The sequence below is a fragment of the Chelonoidis abingdonii genome, chromosome 2 (assembly GCF_003597395.2).
Source record: "Chelonoidis abingdonii isolate Lonesome George chromosome 2, CheloAbing_2.0, whole genome shotgun sequence".
In the NCBI taxonomy this organism is placed as follows: domain Eukaryota; kingdom Metazoa; phylum Chordata; order Testudines; family Testudinidae; genus Chelonoidis; species Chelonoidis abingdonii.
The window spans coordinates 49,933,851-49,955,675 of record NC_133770.1 but is presented as its reverse complement, the minus strand read 5'-3'; the positions used below and the strand labels follow the sequence as shown (position 1 = coordinate 49,955,675).

The 21,825-nt window shown below is 43.2% G+C and overlaps 1 protein-coding gene across 1 annotated transcript in view; it reads left to right on the top strand.

Annotated features, from left to right (window-relative positions):
* CALCR (calcitonin receptor) overlaps positions 1–21,825 on the top strand; it is a 206,028-nt gene that overhangs the window by 168,222 nt on the left and 15,981 nt on the right. Inside the window, exons 9-11 of the mRNA XM_032785377.2 lie at positions 4,628–4,688; positions 4,779–4,845; positions 8,984–9,202. Coding sequence (XP_032641268.1) covers positions 4,628–4,688; positions 4,779–4,845; positions 8,984–9,202 — 347 coding nt within the window. The remainder of the gene's footprint in view (positions 1–4,627; positions 4,689–4,778; positions 4,846–8,983; positions 9,203–21,825) is intronic.

Genomic DNA, 21,825 nt, shown 5'->3' with positions numbered 1-21,825 from the left:
CCTGGACAACTTCATAATTGGGGAAAGATATGTGCATCGTCTCTGTCAGTTGAATAGTTCAGCCTGCGCCAGAGCAAATACATTGTGAAGGCTCCACAGTTCAGAGTTCAGATTTATTGTGGTAGATCAGAGCCAAACAGGAGAACAGTGAAACAGATACATTTCTTTTGGGGTCATATTTAAATTTTTTCATTTCTGCACATTAAAAGGGAGTAGCCACTTAGAAAATCCGAAGGCTGGCTGGAAGTTCTAGGGCATGGCTGCACTATAAAACATGCCACCATGGCACTGGCCCTCAGGGCTGCCCAGAGGATTCAGGGTGGCGGGGCCCCCACTTCGGCGGTAATTCAGCAGCAGGGGGTCCTTCCGCTCTGGGATCCACTGCCGAAGTGCCCCGAAGACCCGCGGTGGGGCCCCCCTGCCGCTGAATTGCCACCGAAGACCCAGCACTTCAGCAGCGGGTTCTGCTTTGGTGGTAATTTGGCAGTGGGGGGTAGTTCCACCCCGGAGCAGAAGGACCCCCCACCGCCAAATTGCCACTGAAGACCTGGAGCAGAAGAAGCTCTGGGGGCCCCGGCCCCGTGACAGTTTTCTGGGACCCCCGAAGTGAGTGAAGGACCCTGCTCCAGGGGCCCCGAAAAGCTCTCGTGGGGGCCTGGGAAAATTACCCCACTTGCCCCCCCTCTGGGTGGCCCTGCTGGCCCTTAGTTCACAGAGTAAAATGTTGTGTAAATTCTCATTTCATGGCTAGTGAATGTGACTCATCTGTGTTTGAAAACACTATATATGTACAACACTATATAAATATAATAATAATTTTATTTCAGCTCTGTCAATTTCAGCACTAGGTGAGCTGGCTTTATTTACCAGACCCACTAAAGCAATGGTAAAACATAGCTTTTAAAGAAAAGAAAATATCTGAGAAGTTTCCCATGCTTCCCCATGCTGAGGTAATTAAAATAATTGGATCAGTTCTGTATGCTGACCTTGAGGCAACTGTGTATTTCTAGCATGATTTGTTGGAGCAATATTCCCTTCTGAGGTCCCTTTCTTTACTTAATATTATTTCAGTGTTTTAGTAAATTACCCCTAAGTCACTGGTCAGGAGAAATAGTTTCAAATGCACTCAGTTACACTGTGTTTTGCTGTTTCAAACAGCGTGAACTGCATTTAATTCAATGGGGGATCATTGGTTAGGGCTGTGCTGAAACAGATTCTTTCACAATGTAACTAGAAGTGCACTCAAGCCAAACTCAAATTTGTACCGTAGCAGGAACAGGCCTTGCTTGTAGGGATTTGTCATATTTATCACTGGTTGGCTACTTTCAGATGCTTCCTAGAGGCTACAATTTGTGATTTTTCACACAGCCCAATATAGGGGACAGCACATAGCCACACCACTCTGAGGAATGACCGAGAGGTGTGCCTGGGGCCTAAGGATGCACCATCTCCTGCAGGGCTTCTTAGTCAGCCCAAGGGTGTACAGTCTGTTTCATGTATAAGGATGGTACAAATTACCCGTTTTCTTTCTGGTGCCCCAGCCCAGCTCCATGCCCAGGTCTGGGAAAAGAGAGAGTTGAATCATGGTCTCATCTCCTTCTGTCCCTCTCCGTGTGTTTTGCTTCCTGGAAGAAGTAAAGTCCAAGCAGTCTTTATTCACTGCTTCTGGTTCACCGCTCCAAACTCTGTGGAACTGCACAAGGGCAGATCACAATTAGGCCTAAATTTGGACAGTAACATTGGAAATTAAAGCTAGATGAATATGAGCTTGCTGAACTGTAATTTACTAATGAAAACTTTCCACTGTGACCTTAAGATGTACATTTGAATGTGTAGAGCCAAATTCTCTGTGCATATGCACCTAACAAAATAATAACATTCCACTCTCACTGTGTGTAGCACCACCCCTATAAAACCAGGGGTTTACCTGAACATGTCAATTTTGGTATTACTAAGTGGCTCCATAGAAATGGAATCTGGAGCTATGTTTTTCCTGCTTCTTCGTGTGCATCATTGTCATTAAAAAGATTCTGCAACTGGAACATCACTAATTATGTTGTTAGTGATGCATGAAACAGAACAAGATCCAGTTTGCTCTTCAGTAGCTGCATTGACTCTGCAGTCCTAACTGTAATGAAAAATTATTTTGGCAGCTGAGTAAGTAGATATCTCTTGAAGACCCCCAGAGAGCTAATACAGTGACCAAAATGGCATCATATTGACATAGTCACTTTTCTGGCCCTGAGCATTCTTTGAAGGTGAACTGAACAAAGCTTAGCTTGCCAAAGCCTGAGTTCAGGTCTCTGTGTTTCTCCTAAAAGCACTGATAAGGTCACTGACACCCAAAGCAAGCAATCCAAAGAGCTACTTTCCTCCCACTATAGAAAGGAATAAAACTGTTTGTCAACTGGTTCACTTTGAAATGTGTTAATTTTAGGGCTGTCGATTAACTGCAGGTAAATTACACGATTAACTGAAAAAAATTAATTGGTGATTAAAAAAATAATCACAATTAATCACAGTTTTAATCACACTGTTAAACAATAGAATGACAACTGACATTTATGAACTGTTTTTGGATGTTTTTCTACATTTTCAAATATATTGGTTTCAATTACAATACAGAATACAAAGTGTACAGTGCTCACTTTATATTACTTTCAATTACAAATATTTGCACATAAAAATGACAAACAGTATTTTTCAATTCACCTCATACAAGTACTGTAGTGCAATCGCTTTAGTGTGAAAGTGCAACTTACAAATGTAGATTTTTTTTCACATAACTGCACTCAATAACCAAATAATGTAAAATTTTAGAGCCTACAAGTCCACTCAGTCCATAATACTCTGACCTAGTTAAACGCTTGATGACTCGTTCACTACTTCTTGGGTACTAGTGGGGTGCCAGTGTAACTCAGAGGCAAGCACTGATGGTGATTCAGTTGCTAGCCCCCTAATAACTAGTACAGATGGATTCCAATAACCATGCAGACACTTAGCTAAAGAGAGAATTTCCCCAGGGATAGCAAGAAAAGCAAAGGTTGCAAATATCCTCGATATGGAGGCTTAAACACTTACAACACAAAGTAAACAATAGCAGTTCTTATTTGGGCCGCTGGGGCAGTCCAGGAGAGAGTTCAGAGTCTTCAGACTTAGTGCCTGGAGTGCCCTCTTCAGCCCAGTCTTCTATTCAAAGCAAGTAGGAACTTGCAGGTTTCCAAGCCAGGATCCCTTAGCGGTATCTCTTTCATTGAGGCCCCTCTGTTCTGGCTTCCTTCCCAGTCTCTGCTGCTTCCTCACAAGTCCCACACAGACCTGCACCCAGCAGTCACACCGGAGCTACACAGTTCCTGGTGGTTTCTCCATGCAACCAGCTTCCTTGCTGCTCCTGGCTTGACATGCCATTGCCATTATCCCAAGAACCAGTACTCATCCCAGGTCAGGGTCTTTCCATGTTTCTGGGCCTCCTCCACACACATGGTCAAGGGAAGGGGTTGTGCAGCACTGTTAGATAAGGTCGTTTCCTGCTTACCAGGTTCATCACAGTTTCCGAAGTAAAATAATGTATAAATTAATGCTATCATTTTAGCACAACCTCCCTTTCATGGTTCTTAGCCTGTTGGGATGGGAAGTAACATGCAAGCAAAGGGAAAGGCTTGATTACTGAATCGTCATGCTGTTAATGGCATGGATGTCCAGAGATTCAAGGGTTTGGATGCAGGATTCTCAAGAACACCCCCCGAGCACACACACACACACACACACGCACACACAGATGACTGGAAAACATCAAGCCTGCTCCTTCGGTCTAGGAAGAGAATAGAGCATGGCTGGTTTCCATGCTTCAGCCCAGTACAAGTGGTTCCCTTATGCGGGATTGGCATAACAAGAAAAATAGGCCCCCTACAACAGTCTGTCAGTGCGGTATCCTCCCCTTTCATGTCAAAAGAGGACTTACGTGAGCTGATATGGGGATAGGAGGAGTCGGGATTTCTACCATACCCTCCCTACTAATGATAGACATGTGGAGTAGGGCTATCTGAATGTACAGTGGCTGGGAATCAATAGGATTAGCAGAGTAAACACTCCAAGATCTCATCCACTTGTAAGACTCCTGGCTCCACTCTATACATTTTCTGGGGCCTGAGCCTCAGCTTCAGTGAAAGCAGCCTGGTTGCTGTACTGTCATTTATTGCATGCAGAATAAGTTACTGCTGCTCTGTTCAGTGGGGATTTGCATACTAAGGAACTCTTATTTCCAAAGGGAATATTTCACATGGAACTGCATGCTCTCTCTTTCCCCTCCCCGGTGTATCTGGCCATTCCCCCTTTCCCTGCAGATATTTCAACATATCTGGAGTGACTGACAGCAGCTTTGAGCTGAGATGGTAGCATGACACTTCTCCATGGCCACTTTTGACAGCAGTATCACAATTATTCCCCCCTGTATCTCACAACCAAGAAAGCCATATGACCTGAAGTCAGGTGGAATTATAATTCTTTTGGCAAAGCTTTGAATTCCCATTTATATGTGATTTTTAAAAAGAAGAAATGTTATTTTTAGTGTCATGTGAACTGCATGCCAAAAAATATGAAGGCTAATATATACCTTTAATCATTGTAGGGTTTCCTTTAGTGCCAGCATCTATTCATGCTGTTGCAAGAGCCAAATACTTCAATGACAAGTGAGTATTGTATGTATTTTAAAGGTACTTAGCACATTTTATAGCTATGTATAAAAATGTGTTTGAGTTAATGATATATTCTCCCCCCAGCTGCTGGATGAGTGTTGACACTCACTTGCTCTATATTGTTCATGGACCCATAACGGCGGCTTTATTGGTAAGAATGTTATTTGTTATTATGTTAACAGTTGAGTTACTCTTCCCAGAAATGACGCAAAAGTGCATTGTATAGAAGATTCTGTATCTTAAATAGGTTGCCAAGGTTTTCAAAGGTAGCAAGTGATTTTGGATGCCCCACCTGAGACCCCTTAAAAGGACTTGATTTTCAGAGGGGGGTGCTCAGCACTTTCTGAAAATCAAGCCCCTTCAAGGTGTCTCAGGTTGGGCAATCTAAAAACAGAGACATCCAAAATCATTCATTCCTTTTGAAAACTATGGCCAAGCTATTTAAACTACCGACTCTTCTATTCTGTGCAGTTAACCTTACTTATGCTAAATGTGCTGCATTATATGTGGTATGAATGAAATAACTATGTTTCAGATTAGCCTAGGCAGGGTGCTGAGACCAAGTCAATAATTCAGCGTTGGTTTTCATAAATTCAGAGGCAGAAGGGAATATTGTGATCATCTTGTCTAACCTCTTGCATAACACAAGCCACAGAACTTCCCCAAAATAATTCCTGTTTGAACTAGAGCATAGCTTTTACAAAAATATCCAGTCTTGATTTTAAAATTACTTTTCCCTAGAAACATGACAGATCTTTACCAGATAGAAAATTACCAGTAATGGAGAATCCACCACTATCCTTGGTAAATTGTTCCAGTGATGAATTACCCTTTTTTGTTGGATGCTCTGATAAAAAGGAAGAGAGATAGGGAGCTAAACTAGAAAGAAGCTGTGGGGGATAAGAACCTGAACAGAATGCTTGAGTAGGGGAAGCACAGAGCACGAGACGGCAAATCAAGGAAGTTGCAGCTAGGAATCCCAGGGTTGCTTTTTTGGTTTTTTTTTCCCCACTCATTCTGTCTTGCCACCCTAGGCACCTACCTACAAGTTCTGCCAATATAGTAAAACCAACCCCATAACTTCCATTAATGTTCATAGAACATGAGTGTATGCATCAGGGAACCCATTAGTTCCACTGTCCTATTACTCAAGATACTCAAACTGGTATAACAGACCTGAAGACCCTGAAATTTTGGGAAAGTTTTTATTCAAACCAAACATTAGTCCTATCTCCATTTGTCAGTCAGATGCACTGTGTCAGCATCCCAACAGATTCAGCTGTCATTGGCTTGGGGTCTGATATCTACTTGCAGATTATACACATTATTTTTCTGAGAGATCAAATGAGATGGTGATGAGCATTGGTGTGGTAACAAATTTTCCTGCCTTGAATAAGAATACTCAGAGAGCTCCTCCTCTTTACAATCACTCACAGCCAATGTTCCCTCTAATTTTTTATATCCATGTGAATTTTGTTATGTGCACCACTATGGAGGTGACATGTGACAGGGGTGGGCCCAAAGGATTCGGAGTGGGGGCTCCGAGCTGAGGCAGAGGGTTAGGATGCAGGGGGGTGAGGGCTGGGGCTGAGGGCTCTAGGGTGGGGCCAGGAATGAGAGGTTCAGGGTATGGGAGGGGGCTCCGGGGTGGGGTAAAGGGGGGTGAGGGCTCCAGCTGGGGGTGCGGGCTGTGGAGTGGGGCCAGGGATGAGGAGTTTGGGGTGCAGGCTGACCTGAGAGTGGGGCCAGAGGACTCCCCACAGCCCTCTCCGAGCCGGCAGCACCTCCCAGGGAGAGGTGCTTCTCTCCGCCAACGGCAGCTCCAGGGACAGGGGAGAGGTGCCTCTCCTCGCAGCAGTCCTGCATGCCCCCAACTTGCTCCCCTCTCCCCAAACCCCTGTGGCTGCGCGCCTGCATGGCCCTTTTGTCACGGTCTCACAGGGATCATGCTCTCTTCCAGCTCTGTACAGTCCCTGGGAGGAACCCCATTCAGTGCGACAGCCCTTCTCAGGGGGCCACTCTCTCTCGAGGGTTAAGCCATAGGCCCCTCCGCCTCCTGGAATCGCACCTCTCTGAACTCCTGTCTCTTGCTGTGGGCACCCTCAGGGAGTCCATTCACTCTGTATCCCCTGAGTCCTCCACCCCCAGAGGGAATAATGCAACCCTGATCTCTAGACCGGAGTGACTCTCAGCCAGAGTAAAACAGAAGAATTTATTGAGCATCTGAACCCAGCACAGGAAACTCACCAGGTCCTCAGGCCTAGCATCCCTCAGCACAGTACATCTAGGTCTCTCCTGCATCCAGTTGAGCTCTGGCTGCTCTCTCTTGCCAGTCCAGCAGCCTCCTCCTTCCAGCCGACGCATCCTATATCACTGTCCCCAACAGCTCCTCCCCGTACTCTGTCTTTCATCCCAGGTAAACAGGTTGCTGGGGCCCTTTCTCCTCCATCCTATGTTCCCCATGTGGCTGGAACTGGTTGGTCAGGTAACCGGGGTCCTCTCTCCTCAGCCCATTGTCCTTCCACTGGCCAGAGCTGGCTGTCTTCCAAGCTGGGCTTGGTCACCAAGTCACCAGTCGCTAGAATCCCTCAACTCCAGGCCATTGTCCAGGATCCCAGGTGCTAGGTGAGGTCACACCTGGTCCTGTGCAACAACAAACCCTCTCCCACCATCTTGTTAAACATGCAGCACACAGGGAAACTGAGGTGTGCACACACACTATTCATGTAAATCACTAGAAAATTCCTCAACTTCATCACACCTTTATAGCCTGCTGTGCGGCCATGCAGCTTAGAGGGAATTTAGCTCACAGCACCAGATTTATTAAAGCAGCCTAAAAAAATTTCTGCTGTCATAATGCTGAGGTGTGACAGAGGGCACATAAGACTTTTCAGATTTTTAATACTCTTCTCCGGTGCTGTATATTTCAGACACCCTAAGAAAAAGATCTATCTTGTTTCTAGGGAAAAGTTAATCTTTTTCTTTAAAATAGAGCTAATCCAGGCATGAGAAGGTGCTTAATGTGAAAAGACAGAGTTTAAATCGCCTCTCGTGGGTGTGCAGGGGGTCAGTGGTTTATGGGAGCCCCACCATCCCAGATAATGCCTCCCCACCACCACCCCAATCCACAAGGGAGGGTGATCTTTAAGGGAGCTACCACCTTTTATTTCCTTACCCATCCAGAAAAAGCTCCTCTGCCTTTGAGTTTGTAGGGGCTGCGTTATAACAGCTGGTTTAAGACTGTGCTATGCATAGTGTGGATGTGTCATGGAAACACAATATCTGCTCTTTGTCCATCAGAAACAGAGCATGGCAGGGAGGTTCAAAGGAGCCACATCTTTTTATCTTGGTAGACATTTTTCTTAATCAGTTGCCTGAAGGAATTCTGAAAGTGAAGATTAGGTGATCTGAGTCAGTGAAGTCTGGCGGAAGCCTGGAGAATAAGTGGCAACTGGGGACACAAAAATCATTTATTATTCCTCGTTAAGCAAAGCACAAATGTAAAACATTTGAGGTATTTCCCAGTAGTTACAATACTAAAGCTTTTCTGATCATGGCTTTTCACGGTGGAAGGCCCAGATACCCTCTCTCGTCTATTTATGGAGTTACAACTATTTTAATATAGCTCTGAGTAATATAGCAAAATCATTTCAGTGTTTTCAAAAATCTGAAAAGAGCCTATTACAGAGCAGAATCTGTCACTGCTATGTACATGATATCATGCCATCAATGTGAAAGTACATGCACTAGCTGTACTAGAGAAATGGAAAGTCCACATTCTGCTTATACTCAGGCTGTACCATTTCCTTAGGGACCAGATGGCCTGATTTCCAGAGGCGATAAGCATGCACAGCTCCCATTGGCTTTAGCAGGAGTTCATTTGAATATCTGAGCACAAAAGTGAGTGCTGAGCCCTTCTGAAAATTCTGTCCTTAATGCCCCAAACCAGCAAAGTACGTAAGCGCATGCTTAACTTTAAGCACGAGTAGTACCATGGTATTCAGTGGGCATACTTTTAGTGCTTTGCCGGATTGGAGCCAGAGAACTCAGCACCTTACAGGACTGAGCCTTTATTGCCTAAAAAGGGATTTAGGGGGCATATCTTCCGTTGATGTAAATCTGGCAGTAGGTGTGTTAAGGCACCCAAGGTTACATAGTTTGGTCTGTATGTCAATCACAATGAGCTGTTGTTATGAGCTCTGACAGGGCCATGAAGCTGTGTTTTGTTGTCATGCTGGGTTTTGTATTTTAATTTGAGTGTTTTACCAATAAAGACTCTGTTTTTTCAGGTAAATTTTTTCTTTTTGCTTAACATTGTCCGAGTTCTGGTGACAAAGCTAAGAGATACTCATCGGGCTGAGTCCAACATGTACATGAAAGCTGTCAGAGCCACACTAATCCTCGTGCCCTTACTAGGAATTCAGTTTGTCATTATTCCCTGGAGACCAGAAAGCAGACTTGCTGGAGAAATATATGATTACATCATGCATATACTAATGCATTACCAGGTATGGAATATCGTAGCAAGTTAGGTTTACATGTATTTGCCAGTAGGGTTAATTTTAGCAGAGGATTCTTTTGCCAAATGCTTTGTCTCTGAAAGTAATCATGACTGCTTGGGGTTTTTTTCTTTTTCTCCAACATTTTCACATCATATATTACCTTCTTCTGTGGCTCTATTATTAGTGTGCAAACAGTCATCAGTAACTGGGGAAAATGCTTCAAGAATTACAGAATAGTGATGTTTCTGCACTGACTAGAGAAAATTGAGATCTCAGAGGGCTTTAAATGTTGTTCAAAGCCCTGCTAATGCAAATGTGCTCAGACAGCCTTTCCGAAAACACTGCAGAGGGAATGATATTAAAATTAACTGTATGTGGAAATCACTGTGTCAAGGAAGAGATGTCTGTACACAGTGGAAGAAAGGATCAAGATGATTAAGGCTCAGTTAATTGTTAATTCACAATTTTAAGCTGTTTAAATTAAAATACATCTCCAACATTTTGATTTTATAAGCATTTTGAAAGAACAGCATCAATATTTCAAAAGGGCTGCCTGCAATTTTTTTTCTTTTGTACAGTAATTTATAATTTTCAATTGCTTGACTGTCTACTCTGGCGTCAATGCATGCTGTCCATCATTCACCAAAGGTGGCAGACTTCAAAAAATTGCACTTGTGATGTGAATATTAGACACGTGGAAAGTGAACAAACATCCCATTGGCCTCTACTGTTTTTTCATGAAGAGGCTCATGATGAAGAATTATTTGAAAGTTATAGATCAGTGAGCCAGTGTGCAAAACAATTCCCCTCCCTCCCAAGGGAAAAGGAATAACATAATAATTCAACTGATATCTGTGTATCAATTACCTTAACATATTAGACTGTATTTTCAGCTGCATGTACATTGATTATCTACCTCTCAAAATGCCTGAAAACCAATGTACCTGGGAAACCACAAATTTGCCTGCATATACAGCAATTGCATGAGCAAAAGTCATCTATAGCAAGTACGTGTGTATTTGAGTAGCTGTGGAACGTACACTGCTCTTCTATGCCTTACTTATCAATTATAGTTCCCAGGAAAACTGCTCATTCACAACTTAAATGTATTTGGTGGAAAATGAAATTATTTTGTGTAAAATAAGCTACTTGAAAAAAAACTATGTTGGATTTTTGCTAATAATGACACTCAATTATTTGTGCAAGTAAACCACTAAATGAAAAACTAAAAATAAATTCAAGGGGCCTATATTTCCTAGGTAGAAAAGTTTTCAGCAGAAGCTGTTTCCACTCATTTCTTATAAATAAATTTGATTCATTATTTAGGAGGTGCTTATTTCAGCATGGCCAAGTGCCTGGTTAGCCGGGACAGCCAGGCCTGATTCTTAAAAGCTCCATCTTTATATCATAGATCCCATCAGACATAGTGAGAAGGTGTGTATCTTTTCCTGTCGTGGGCACCTCTGTGTATTGTCATGTCTGTGGTCTCTAGGGATACAAGTGTGCCTTTCCAAACATCGTAACTGGGTGTCAGGCTAATGATACAGCTATCTCCACTTACAGAAAGGCAATGTGACCGTTGGGATAATCATTTTATTTATAAAGCACCTACCAGTGCCAGCAGGGCTGTCAGGAAACACAGAGAATTAATACAAAATCCTAATAACAAACAGTAGGAATTAGAACATACCACAGGCAATGGAAAAAACAAACAAAATCCTAAACAGAGGTATCACTGAAAAAAAAGAGTAATCCTTCCACATCATTAGAAGGGAAAACACAGCTGGAAGAGAAGTGCCCTCAAACACGGTTGTAAAGTGGGGAGGGTTAAGGTGAGGCAGAGGTCCAAGGAAGGCAAATTCTACCTCCTATGGGCTTCCACAGCCACAGATCAGTCCCCAAGCAAGTAAAATGGGTCTCATCTGCCTGACTCCAAGAGACGGGAACCCACTTGTGGATTACAAGCAGAGATAGTCACTTCCGTGCAGCCCAAACTTAAGCACATATCCAAGAGCAGGGCAGACTTTGGCACACTCATCTCTGGTCAGTATCTCCCATTGGTTAGTTTAGTCAGCTCCTTGTCTACTTTACTGGCTTTCTGGATCATATTCTAAGGCGCCTGTCTCTCCCCATTCATTGTATAGGGATCCTAAGGGCCAAACTTGGCTTTGTGGATCTCAGGGTGGTTCCTGAGATTTTCTAGGAACCTAAAAGTTAGGCACCATGATGCTCAGTGTTGCAACCCCCCCATTCACACAGGCACTTGTCATGGAAAAACTTTTATCTTTCAAGGGTGGGTGAGTTAACACCTCTGAAAGACAGAAGTTTTGTCCTTCAATTGCAAGTGTAGACATAGCTTCACCCTTCATGGATCCCACCCTATGTTCTCTAATCTTGTTCAGAGAAGTTCTATGTGACATGTCAGTTTATTATTCCATATATCCCAGCATTCCTACCAACAGCCACCTGGTCACTGACCGCAAAAACAGAAAACTTTATCTAGCATCTCTTAGTGTAAACAAATCCTGGGATGTCTGGCCAGAACTCTTAAAGTTGGTTGGTACAAAGCACTGGGAATATGAGTTACCTCATAATTCTCAGTGTTTCCAATAGCAGTGGTATATGGTCATAATGTACTACATAGCAATATGTAACAACATATGTTATTTCATGAGTGCCCTGCAGTTATCTTATTATGTGATCCTTAGCTGGGTATCAAAATTCAGATTTTTTTTTTGGTAGTTTTATTGTGAGTTAGAGTTTTGGATCATTTTCAGAGCATTTCTTTCACAGGTATTTCTTATAACAATCACATATTCAGAATAGTCTCATATATGATCTCTGCATGCTCATTTTCTTCTAGCACTGTTGATGTAATTAGTAGTTATTTCTTTGTATGGTTTGTAACTTTTATGTTCAGCTCTGAATTGTTTAAATACTTGTTTTCCTGGCATCTTCTCATAGATAGTATGACAGATCTGGGGTTTGTTTGTTTTTCAATAACCATTGCAGCAGTATGTGACAACTGTGATTTGACATACTCAAGAGCGGTGCCAGGGTTTTTGGCGCCCTAGGCGGGGATCCTTCCGCGCCTCCGGTTGTTGGCGGCAATTCTGCGGCAGGGGGGTCCTTCTGCACTCCCGGTCTTCGAGACACTTCAGAGGCGGGTCCCGGAGCAAGTGAAGGACCCGCCGAAGAATTGCCACTGAAGACCTGGAGTGCGGAAGGACCCCCTGCCGCTGAATTGCCACTGAGGGCTGCAAAATGCTGCCCTCCCAAATCCTGGTGCCCTAGGCGACCGCCTACGTCACCTAAATGGAAGCACCGGCCCTGGACATAGGGAGCAAACTTTCCACTCGCAACAGGTACAAGCACAGACTGCAATGCTGCAGTCTATTGTCAAAATAGGATGACTGAAGATCATGAATGACAGAGTATTTGTTCCCATAATAAACTGCACTTTTTTCACAGGGTATTATTCCCATCTGGACAACAATACAGTGAGATGTTCCCTGCTAGGTTTCCCACACTAAAGGTGAATTTGAATAATAGGAGCCACTCTTGCTCTAAACTGTTCTTTTTTCTTTATAAGATTATCCTCCACACTCATCATTTTAAGCAGAAGTGGTCTATTTCCCCAACATTCTTCTTCACTGCAAACATATGCTATTCTTTATCTGAGCTATGATAGGTTATTTGTTCATCTCTCAAATGCAGTGCCTCAGTATTGTCACATCATGTTTGTTACTATACATATGCCAAAATCCTCCTAGCAGATCTGTGGAGTTGATCTATAAGTTATAAAAAGGAAACCTTTTTTTTTATTTTCCTCCAATTGTGGCACTGAAAAATGGTGTAGGCTGGTGGACTCAATTACCAGCCTGGGAAAATAATCAGCACTGCGAAGTTCAGTTCATGGTCTTTACCTCAGGGACCTGTTTATTCTCCAATACAAAAAAAGGAAACTTGGAGCAACAAGATAATGTAATAACCCTATTCTCAATAACCCTATTTGATTGTGGTTTCTGGCAGCTTAATGGACTAGACATCCACCCCAATAGGAAGTGGGCTACAGGGCTCCCACGCCCTTCACGGTCTTCTGCTGTAGTCACAGAAGAGTTTATTCCTGGCCCTCTCCTGATCACAGGCTCCCTTAGGGAGCTGGGGCCTTCATGTATATTCTCTAGCTGGTAATCAGACCCAATAACCTGATGCTGCCAAGCTGTGCTAGCACCTCCCTGCTAGTCTTCTCTACAGGGCTGGCTGCTTTCCCAACCCCTCTGAACCTTAAATCCATGTTACAAATGGCTTCTCTGATCCAGATATGAATATCTGCTGTTTCTGCACCACAGTGGTTCAAAGAGATCTCTCAAATGGAAATTTAGAGCCCCCCTCACCATCACCAATACAAGTTGTATAGTTTCAAAATATGTGGAACTGAAGATTACATAAAACAGAAGAGGTACTTTCCCCTTAAGAGGAGTATTTAAAGCATAGCAGCTATCTCAGAAGCAGAAGCTCTAGCTAGAAGGATGGACACATCTATCCAACTAAACACAGACATCCACTAATGTACGTGTCACAAAGCAAAGATTTGAATTCCAGAACATCAAGTTAATTATGGATTTTCCTTAGACGGCATAATTTTCAAAAGCCTGTAAAATCACACTGGCAGTTTAAGGAAGACAACCTGCTCCCATATATCTCATACAAAATTACAGAATGTTGCACACAGTTTGCTTTCACCAGCACTCAGCGCTCAGAAGTCTCTTATGAGCATGAAGAAATTTCTCCACAGTGGCCCAAAGAGATGGACTTACATGGGAGAGCAAGCGGCATCCCATAAAGGAATGAAGTGGTGTGCACCAGGGAGTTCGGGTGTGAATTCTGCCCTCCCACTGTGCTTGCACTCATGCAACCAAATCCCACACTGCCTCTTACTGCTGTCTATCTGAGATCCAGCTACAGGTCTGCCTGGCCCTGATTCAGCAAGGTACATCAGTATGTGCCTAACTTTAAGCACCTGAATAATCCTGCTGCTGTCAGTGGTGATATTCACGATGCCAAAAGCTACTAGTGTGCTTAAATACCTTACTGAATCAGAGCTCCTGAAAGTTGGAGTTAGCCCATCATAAGAAATAAGATTAATTCAACATTTTATATCAGCTTCTGAGCAAATGCACAGTATTTAAGCGCTTGCCTTGTCAAATAAGGACACAGCTCACAAGAGGTCACAGGCCTCAATTACATGATGTTTGCTCTGTATTTTCTAAGAGCAGGTTTGATTTTTTTCGAGAGAGAGAGACTGCCTGGAGCTTGTAAATTTAACTCCTGCTGACAAGTGGAAGAATTGCTTTCTGCAGAACAAAATTAACCATTTAAAATACCATGCTGCTTTACTCCATTTTACAATATATGCATTCATACACACCCAGGTTTAAAAGGACAGCACTACTAGTGTTTTGTGCCAAAGCAGACAGAAGGTTTTCATCCTGCCATGGAAAGCTAGAGCTATGGAGCTACTCCTGATAGGATGAATGCTTCTTTCATTTCCTGTTCTTTTTTACTTGGGTTGCTGGTCATTTTAAACTCTCTTGGTGTATTTCAGCCACTAAAAATGGCAAAAATGTCTTCTGCACCTTGGCTATTTCTAGAGCACCATTTTTGTATGACATATTCCTGCATAAAAGGGGCAGTCGTGGAGGCTCCAGCTGTGAGAGAATCGGATAGTGAGCACCCAAGCACTCAGCGTCAGCCATTTCTCAGCAGGAGACCTGCCATATTCACTCCTCACCCTGACCATCTCCCTCAACGTGGCCAGTAGCAGAGACTTTACAGATGTTTTCTCTGCACCATACCACATATAAGTCTCTTATCTTTTTATGCCTCTCTATTCCATAAAAGCAGCAAAGAGTCCTGTGGCACCTTGTAGACTAACAGACGTATTGGAGCATGAGCTTTCGTGAGTGAATACCCACTTTGTCGGATGCATGTCCGAAGTGGGTATTCACCCATGAAAGCTCATGCTCCAAAACGTCTGTTAGTCTATAAGGGGCCACAGGACTCTTTGCTGCTTTTACAGATCCAGACTAACACGGCTACCCCTCTGATGCTCTCTATTCCATGCGAATCATAGGGCCTTCACCACTGCCCTCCATCTTTGCTGCTGCAGTCTTAAGCTATGTCTTCACTCATCGCCAGCTATCCCTCGATACAAAGATGATGTCTGCCAGGGAGAAAAAAGTCATTGATGAGACTTATGATGGCTGAGGAATCTAATCCATGCGCTACATTTTTTTCCATGTAGATGACAGGTAGTTGCTTGGAGAGAGCACAATTGTTGGCCAGGATGCCGTACACTTTCCTTCCTGCCCTGCTGTTTCGCAGCTTCTTGAGCAAGGCGATTCTCTTCAAAACAGGCTGAGGCTCGATGTATGATGCAATGCCATTGCAGTCTATTGCCAGGCAGCTTTTCCAATTCACGGGATCAATGCCTCCCTTCTAAAGATTTACTTTCAGGGTTTCCTTGTAGTGTTTTCTCTGTCCCGTGCAAGCCCTCTTACCATGACTAAGTTGAGAAAAGTAATGCTGTCTACACTGGGGGTTAAATCAGCTTAACTACATCACTCAGGGATATGGAGTACTCCTCAGCTATGTAGTGGGGTTGACTTAACTTTTTAGTGTAGACCTGCCCAGGGGCAGTCCTAGACCCAATGATGCCCAGGTGAGGAGCATTTTCCATGCTCCCCTCTCGCCATTTGTTAAACTTTTGAATACATTATTTTTATTACATTTATAGCCCATTTTAGTACTTGGATGTACAATATGCATGCATGATTGACCATCATCGACTGAAGATATGTTTTAATGAGGCTGAGCTTCGAAAAGTTGCACACACCACTCACGACTGTGACTGGCAGCGTGAGCAGAATACTCAAAGCTATCCACATTAGAAAAAGTATCCTTCAGCACCGCATCATGGATGAATTGGAGAACTTGGAGTGAAGTGTGCTTCCTGTGTTGCAAAATGTGATGGGTTGTCCAATTTGATATAGAGGTCTTTATCATTGACATCCAAACATTCCCCATGTGTCACCTCCAGTGAAGGTCCATACAATTTTTCAAAAGTATTTTGCTGTCCACCAGCAGCATACTAAGGTCATACAGAAAAAAAACAACCCAGGTCATTTTGTGGTGCTTCATTTGTCCAAACCTTTCCTAGATGGATACTCGAGCAGTGTCAATGAGTGAGCAAAAAACCTCTTTTTTGAATTTTTCTTCTGAGCTTCCCATCACCTCATCTCTGCCCTTATAACAAAACTATCTCTTCCAATGAATATGAGTTTCCTAGAAGACAGGCTCAACTCTTCAGTTGTTCTCCATTTCTTTGGCAGCAGTGATGGCATCTGTCGGGAGTGCAGCCCATTATTATGGCATAGTACTTCACTTTGCCAAGCCACATCAATATGTTTTGAATTATTTTGCTGCAGTCATGGTCCATAGTGTCTTTGCAAAGTACTAGATGTAGGTGTTCAAGCATGACATCATTGTATTTCCCAAGGAGCTCTACCAAACCAAGGAAATGTTCAGTGAACAAATTATCCGATGAGCCCCAGAAAGTCAAATTATTCTTTGCAAGGAAGAGGGTAATTGAGATCAAATGCTCAAGCACATTCCTCCAGTTCTGGGTTTCTACATTAATAGTGTGCAGGTTTTCTGCGTCTATGCATTTACTCAGCTTGAGCCTGGATTCGAACTCCATTCATTCATTCATTTGGAATAGGCCATAAAATGGCCCATTCATTTGGAATAGGCCATAAAATGGCCGGGTTACTTTCCATGTTGCTTCAGAGCATCAGCTAAGTTATGCCAGTAATTGTACCTGGAAAGCATATGCAAAGATTTGGCATTCTTGTCAAATATTTTGCAACAAAAACAGAACAATTTGTCAGCTGATTTCGAGTAAACTAGCCAACACCAATTCAGTTTCTCACCATTCTCAAGCACACTTTCACAGTCTGACTTTGAGAAGTGTTGCTTCTGCTCATTTTTTGGAAACATATTATCCTCAATTTTGCTTGGCCAGTTCAAAATTGTACGATCAATATTGGCAGAGTGTAGGATGGCCAACCATAAAGCAGGACCTGATATATCAATTTGTGGTGTGCCATTTTTCTCATTGCTGTTTCTGTCATCATGTGAGGCTGACTCTTCTTTATCATTTCTCTCCTTCTCGTGTAAACCATATTTTTATCTGTCATTAGTCTCCTTTTCATGTAAGTCACATACTTCTTTATCATCACCTCCTTTATGCTGCCATCATTTTCCTCACATTTCCATCCTTATCTTCAGGTATATCTGTTAATTCCTTAGCAATAGGACTTCCATCATCTACACTTGACTCCTCAATTTCTTCAGTACTGGGACAATCGCTACTACCTAAAGCAGGGATCGGCAACCTTTGGCATGCGGCACGCCAGGGTAAGCCCCCTGGTGGGCCAGGCCAGTTTGTTTACCTGCCGAGTCTGCAGGTTCAGCCGATCGTGGCTCCCACTGGCCGTTGTTCTCCGCTCCAGGCCAGTGGGGCTGCAGGCAGTGGCAGCCAGCACATCCCTCGGCCCGCACCGCTTCCCATAGCCCCTATTGGCTTTGACATGGTGAACTGCAGCCAGTGGGAGCTGCGATTGACCAAACCAGCGGATGCAGCAGGTAAACAAATCAGTCCGGCCTGCCAGGGGGCTTACGCGCTAAAGGTTGCCAATCCCTGACCTAAAGCCTCGTCTCTGTTGTGCTGTTTCAGATTGCCCTTTGCTGCAAATTAGATTGCAATGGAGCTTTTCATTTCCTATGCTGAGCTCCTGAAGGCTTCTTCAGGGGCATCTTTTATTTTCTACAGGGGAAAACAGACAGTATTAGGGAGAGCAAAAGTCTATGTTCCACAGTCTTAGAAAGTCATCAAACATTACGTGTTAAGCATGGCAAAAGAAGTAACAGTATTTATGTTATATTGTTGCATAGATATGAGTTCAATAAATATTTCTGGTGTCTCATTAAAAATGTCCTTTGTTAGTCACTACTTACAGTCTTCAAGTCTTAAAACACAAGTACACTTATGCAATTACACAATAAAACAAGATTCACAATATCTCAGCTTCACTTCACTTCATTCTTATAACTCACTAACTCTCTGGCGATTCCTCACCCCTTAAAAACTCGCAAGGGCACAGCTGACAACATTTTAGGAAGTTCAAGAAAAATGTAGTTCTCAGAAAGTCTGGAAGGCTCCATGAGATTCTACAAAAGTCCAGAATATTCTAGAAGGTTAGTGAAAAATTAATCCACATACAGAATATCTGAAACATTTTCCTTCAAATATTCTATTTTCTCTTTTGTTGCTAACAACATAAACAGCACCCCAAGCCTGGCACCCCAAGCCCAGCACCCCAGGCAGTCATCTGGGTTGCCTGCGCCTAAATCTGGCCCTGAACCTGGCCTTAGCTTCTTTCTATGTCATTTTGATCTTTCATTTCTCCTTCTATTGTGTGTTTCCATGGTCTACCTCATCTCCTCTTGCCCTGAGTGTTCCAGTCTAATGTCTGTCTTGTTATGTTACTTGAGTCTGTCCTCTGTGTTGTCCTAATAATCTTCATTTTCATTCCATAATTTCCTGTCCTATTGGTTTCTGCTGTGTCTTCCTTCAGAGTTCTTCATTTGTGATTTTTTTTTCTGGCCATCTGGTCATTAGGATTTGTCTAAGGCAGCTGTTTATGAAAATGTAGAGTTCAGATAATAAGGTCTTAATAAGTCTCCAAGTTTCAGCACCATATAGTAAAATCAACTTTACAGTGATGTTAAATATTCAATGTTTAGTTTAGAGGGCAAGATTTCTGTTTCTCCAGAACTTTTAGAGTTACGTGGGCTTGAACAGTACTTGTGATTAATTGGGAAGGGTAATACAGAGACAACCCAGAGTAGGATACTTCACATCTCAGTTTCCATTTCCTTAAAGCGCAGTTCCAGTCTGCATGCAGGCGCAAACTTGCTCAATTTGGTGACAAATAAATGTTTACTGCTCTTTTCTACTGTCTGCGCTGCGGGACCTGTGTGTGTGCACCAGATTCTGTTCTGGCTCATACCTGCATCCTCACCAAAATGGTTCATTGAATTTCAGTTTCAAGACCAACTATCCAACCCTCACTGTCTTTGAATGCTGCCATTTCTTAAACAATACAATCCCACTGAAGGCAATAGGGTTACACAGGTGTAATTGAGGGCATGGAGGTGCATGCAGCTTATAATGGCACCAATGGCGTCGAGGGGTCAGGCCCACACTCAGAAGAGGCTCCAGCACTGAGACTCTGGCCCCGCCCCTGCTCAGCCTCTTCCCCCACAAGGCTCTGCCCACCACTCACGCCTCTCCACCCCGTCATCCCCTGCTCACTCCTCTCCACCTCCTCACCCCATGCAAGCAGTGGGTGGGGCCTTGGGGGGAAGAGGTCGAGTGCAGGCGCAATGGGGGATGGGGCCATGGTCCGGGGACCAAGGCCAACAAAAGATTAATCCAGTCTTGGGTGAAGAGGTATAACTGAGGGCAGCATCAAACTTGCAAAATCATTATTGCTGGTGATGAGGCACAATCCTGAAGGCAGGCAATTTGGCTGCCAAAACTCAGGCTGAGCTTGCAGGCCTAGCAGTTAGCAAGTATCTCTTTATTGGTAAAATTAGCACATTTAATATGGAGTCATTGAGATACAATCCATGTTAAACCCCATGGAGCTATTTTTTACAAGTCACCTTTCAGAATGTAACTCCACTGTAAGACGCTGTAGTGAAGTGAAAACCAAACCAAATAATTGTCAAGCAAAGAATGTCCTCAGACCAATATTGCCATCCAAACGGAAAAAATCTAGCCATCAATTCAAGAAGACACACAAATGTCCCAAGGCTGGTAAATTTGAACATACACTAGGGCAAGGTTCAACAGAAGGCTGCGGTTCAGGTGATCTTGGTAGAGTTTCAGTAGTTAAATAAAAAAAATTTCAGAAGCAGTAACTAGACATGTTAATCCTAAAATAAATGTGTTAATCCTAAAATAACGTCAGTCCTGACGTACGCTCTCCACTCCAAAATCAATGTTATCACATATATCAGTCAAAATATAGCAGGAGAGCTTAATTACTGCATACTGTGGGTAGAAGAGGCAGAGAGAGGGCTGTTTGATGGAGGATGAGTGACTTCAGCTTCAGCAAAGATTGCAGAAGCTCGAGCAGAAACTAATGGTATCAGAAAAGAACACGGGAGATACAGAAAAGAGAAATTTAAGGAGTAATCTGCACATTGTGATCCTCAAGGAAGGAATCAATGGCCCCCACCAATGACATTCTTGGAAATGCAGCTCCCTGCTGTTTAAAGCTAGAGGTACAAACACAGCGATCTTAAAATCAATTGTACCCTAAATCCCCTGGCTCAGAAAACACAAGGCTAATATCTAATAATACTTTGGCTCTGCAGTTTCACAGTTAAAGAGAAAGTACATGCAGAGCTGTGAACACTGGTGGAGCAAAAATAAAAATGGAAAAGATTTTTCAGCATAAGTACAGAAGGAAAGCATGCCATCTATTTAGGTAAAGATAAAGACATCCCAGAGAGTGAAAGTATGTTTACACAGCCCACAGGAGCAAGCCTCCCAGCCCAGGTTGGCAGACTTGGGCTAAGGGGCATCCACTAGTGCTCTAAAAATAACTGTGTAATCAGTGTTTCAAAGTTGCCGCTTAGGCTCTGAAGCCCACCCTCATCCTCAGGCTTGCTTCCATGGGCCATGTAGCCATCCCTTAACAGTCTTGCAGTATCAGGCAGAGCTAGTGGTATATATAGGAGCTGGGATACTCATATTTCACAACCCCAATGAAGTAGCAACTTTTATACAACAGAAAGTGTCTGAGGCTCTAATGTTGAAGAACAGGCAAGTCACTCTCTAGTATTTACTATCACTAAAAGCAACTAGCAGTGTCATCTATTTTTTTCAGCTTAATGTTAGAAACCTATGCTATATGAGTATTCTTGATCTAATCCTAGTAGTGTGTATTAGTCTAAATCTCATTAATTCACTGATTTCCTCCTATTCTGGAAAAGGAAGCTGGAAATATGTCTTCTGCAATGCCCCCTCACTCCTTGTAAAACTCTCCTGTGCCGTGATGCATCTGAAAAACAAAACAATGTTTTAGGCTGCTGGTGTGGTGTGACCACTGCTGATCATGCCAACCAGGAGTATGTCATTGCTCCTTGTGTTGTCCCCATCGGCTTGTTGTATCCACTTGTTGTCTCTTGTCATATTTACATTGTAAGCTCTTTGGGGCAGGCACTACCTTTTGTTTCTGTGTTTGTGCAGAATCTATCACAATAGGGCCCTGATCCCTGCCTGCGGCCCTTAGGTGCTACTGCAATACAGATCAATAAATAGTCATGCTTTCAAAGAAGGTTGGCAACTGGCCCAAATTGATGCAGATAAGGCTGACCACAATTTCCATAAGGGGCAGAACAAGTATTAGTCTGGCCACTTCTCCCTAAAACTCAGCTCCTAGAATTGTTGTAATAGGGGAAGGAGCAACAAGTGCTTCAATGACGATTAA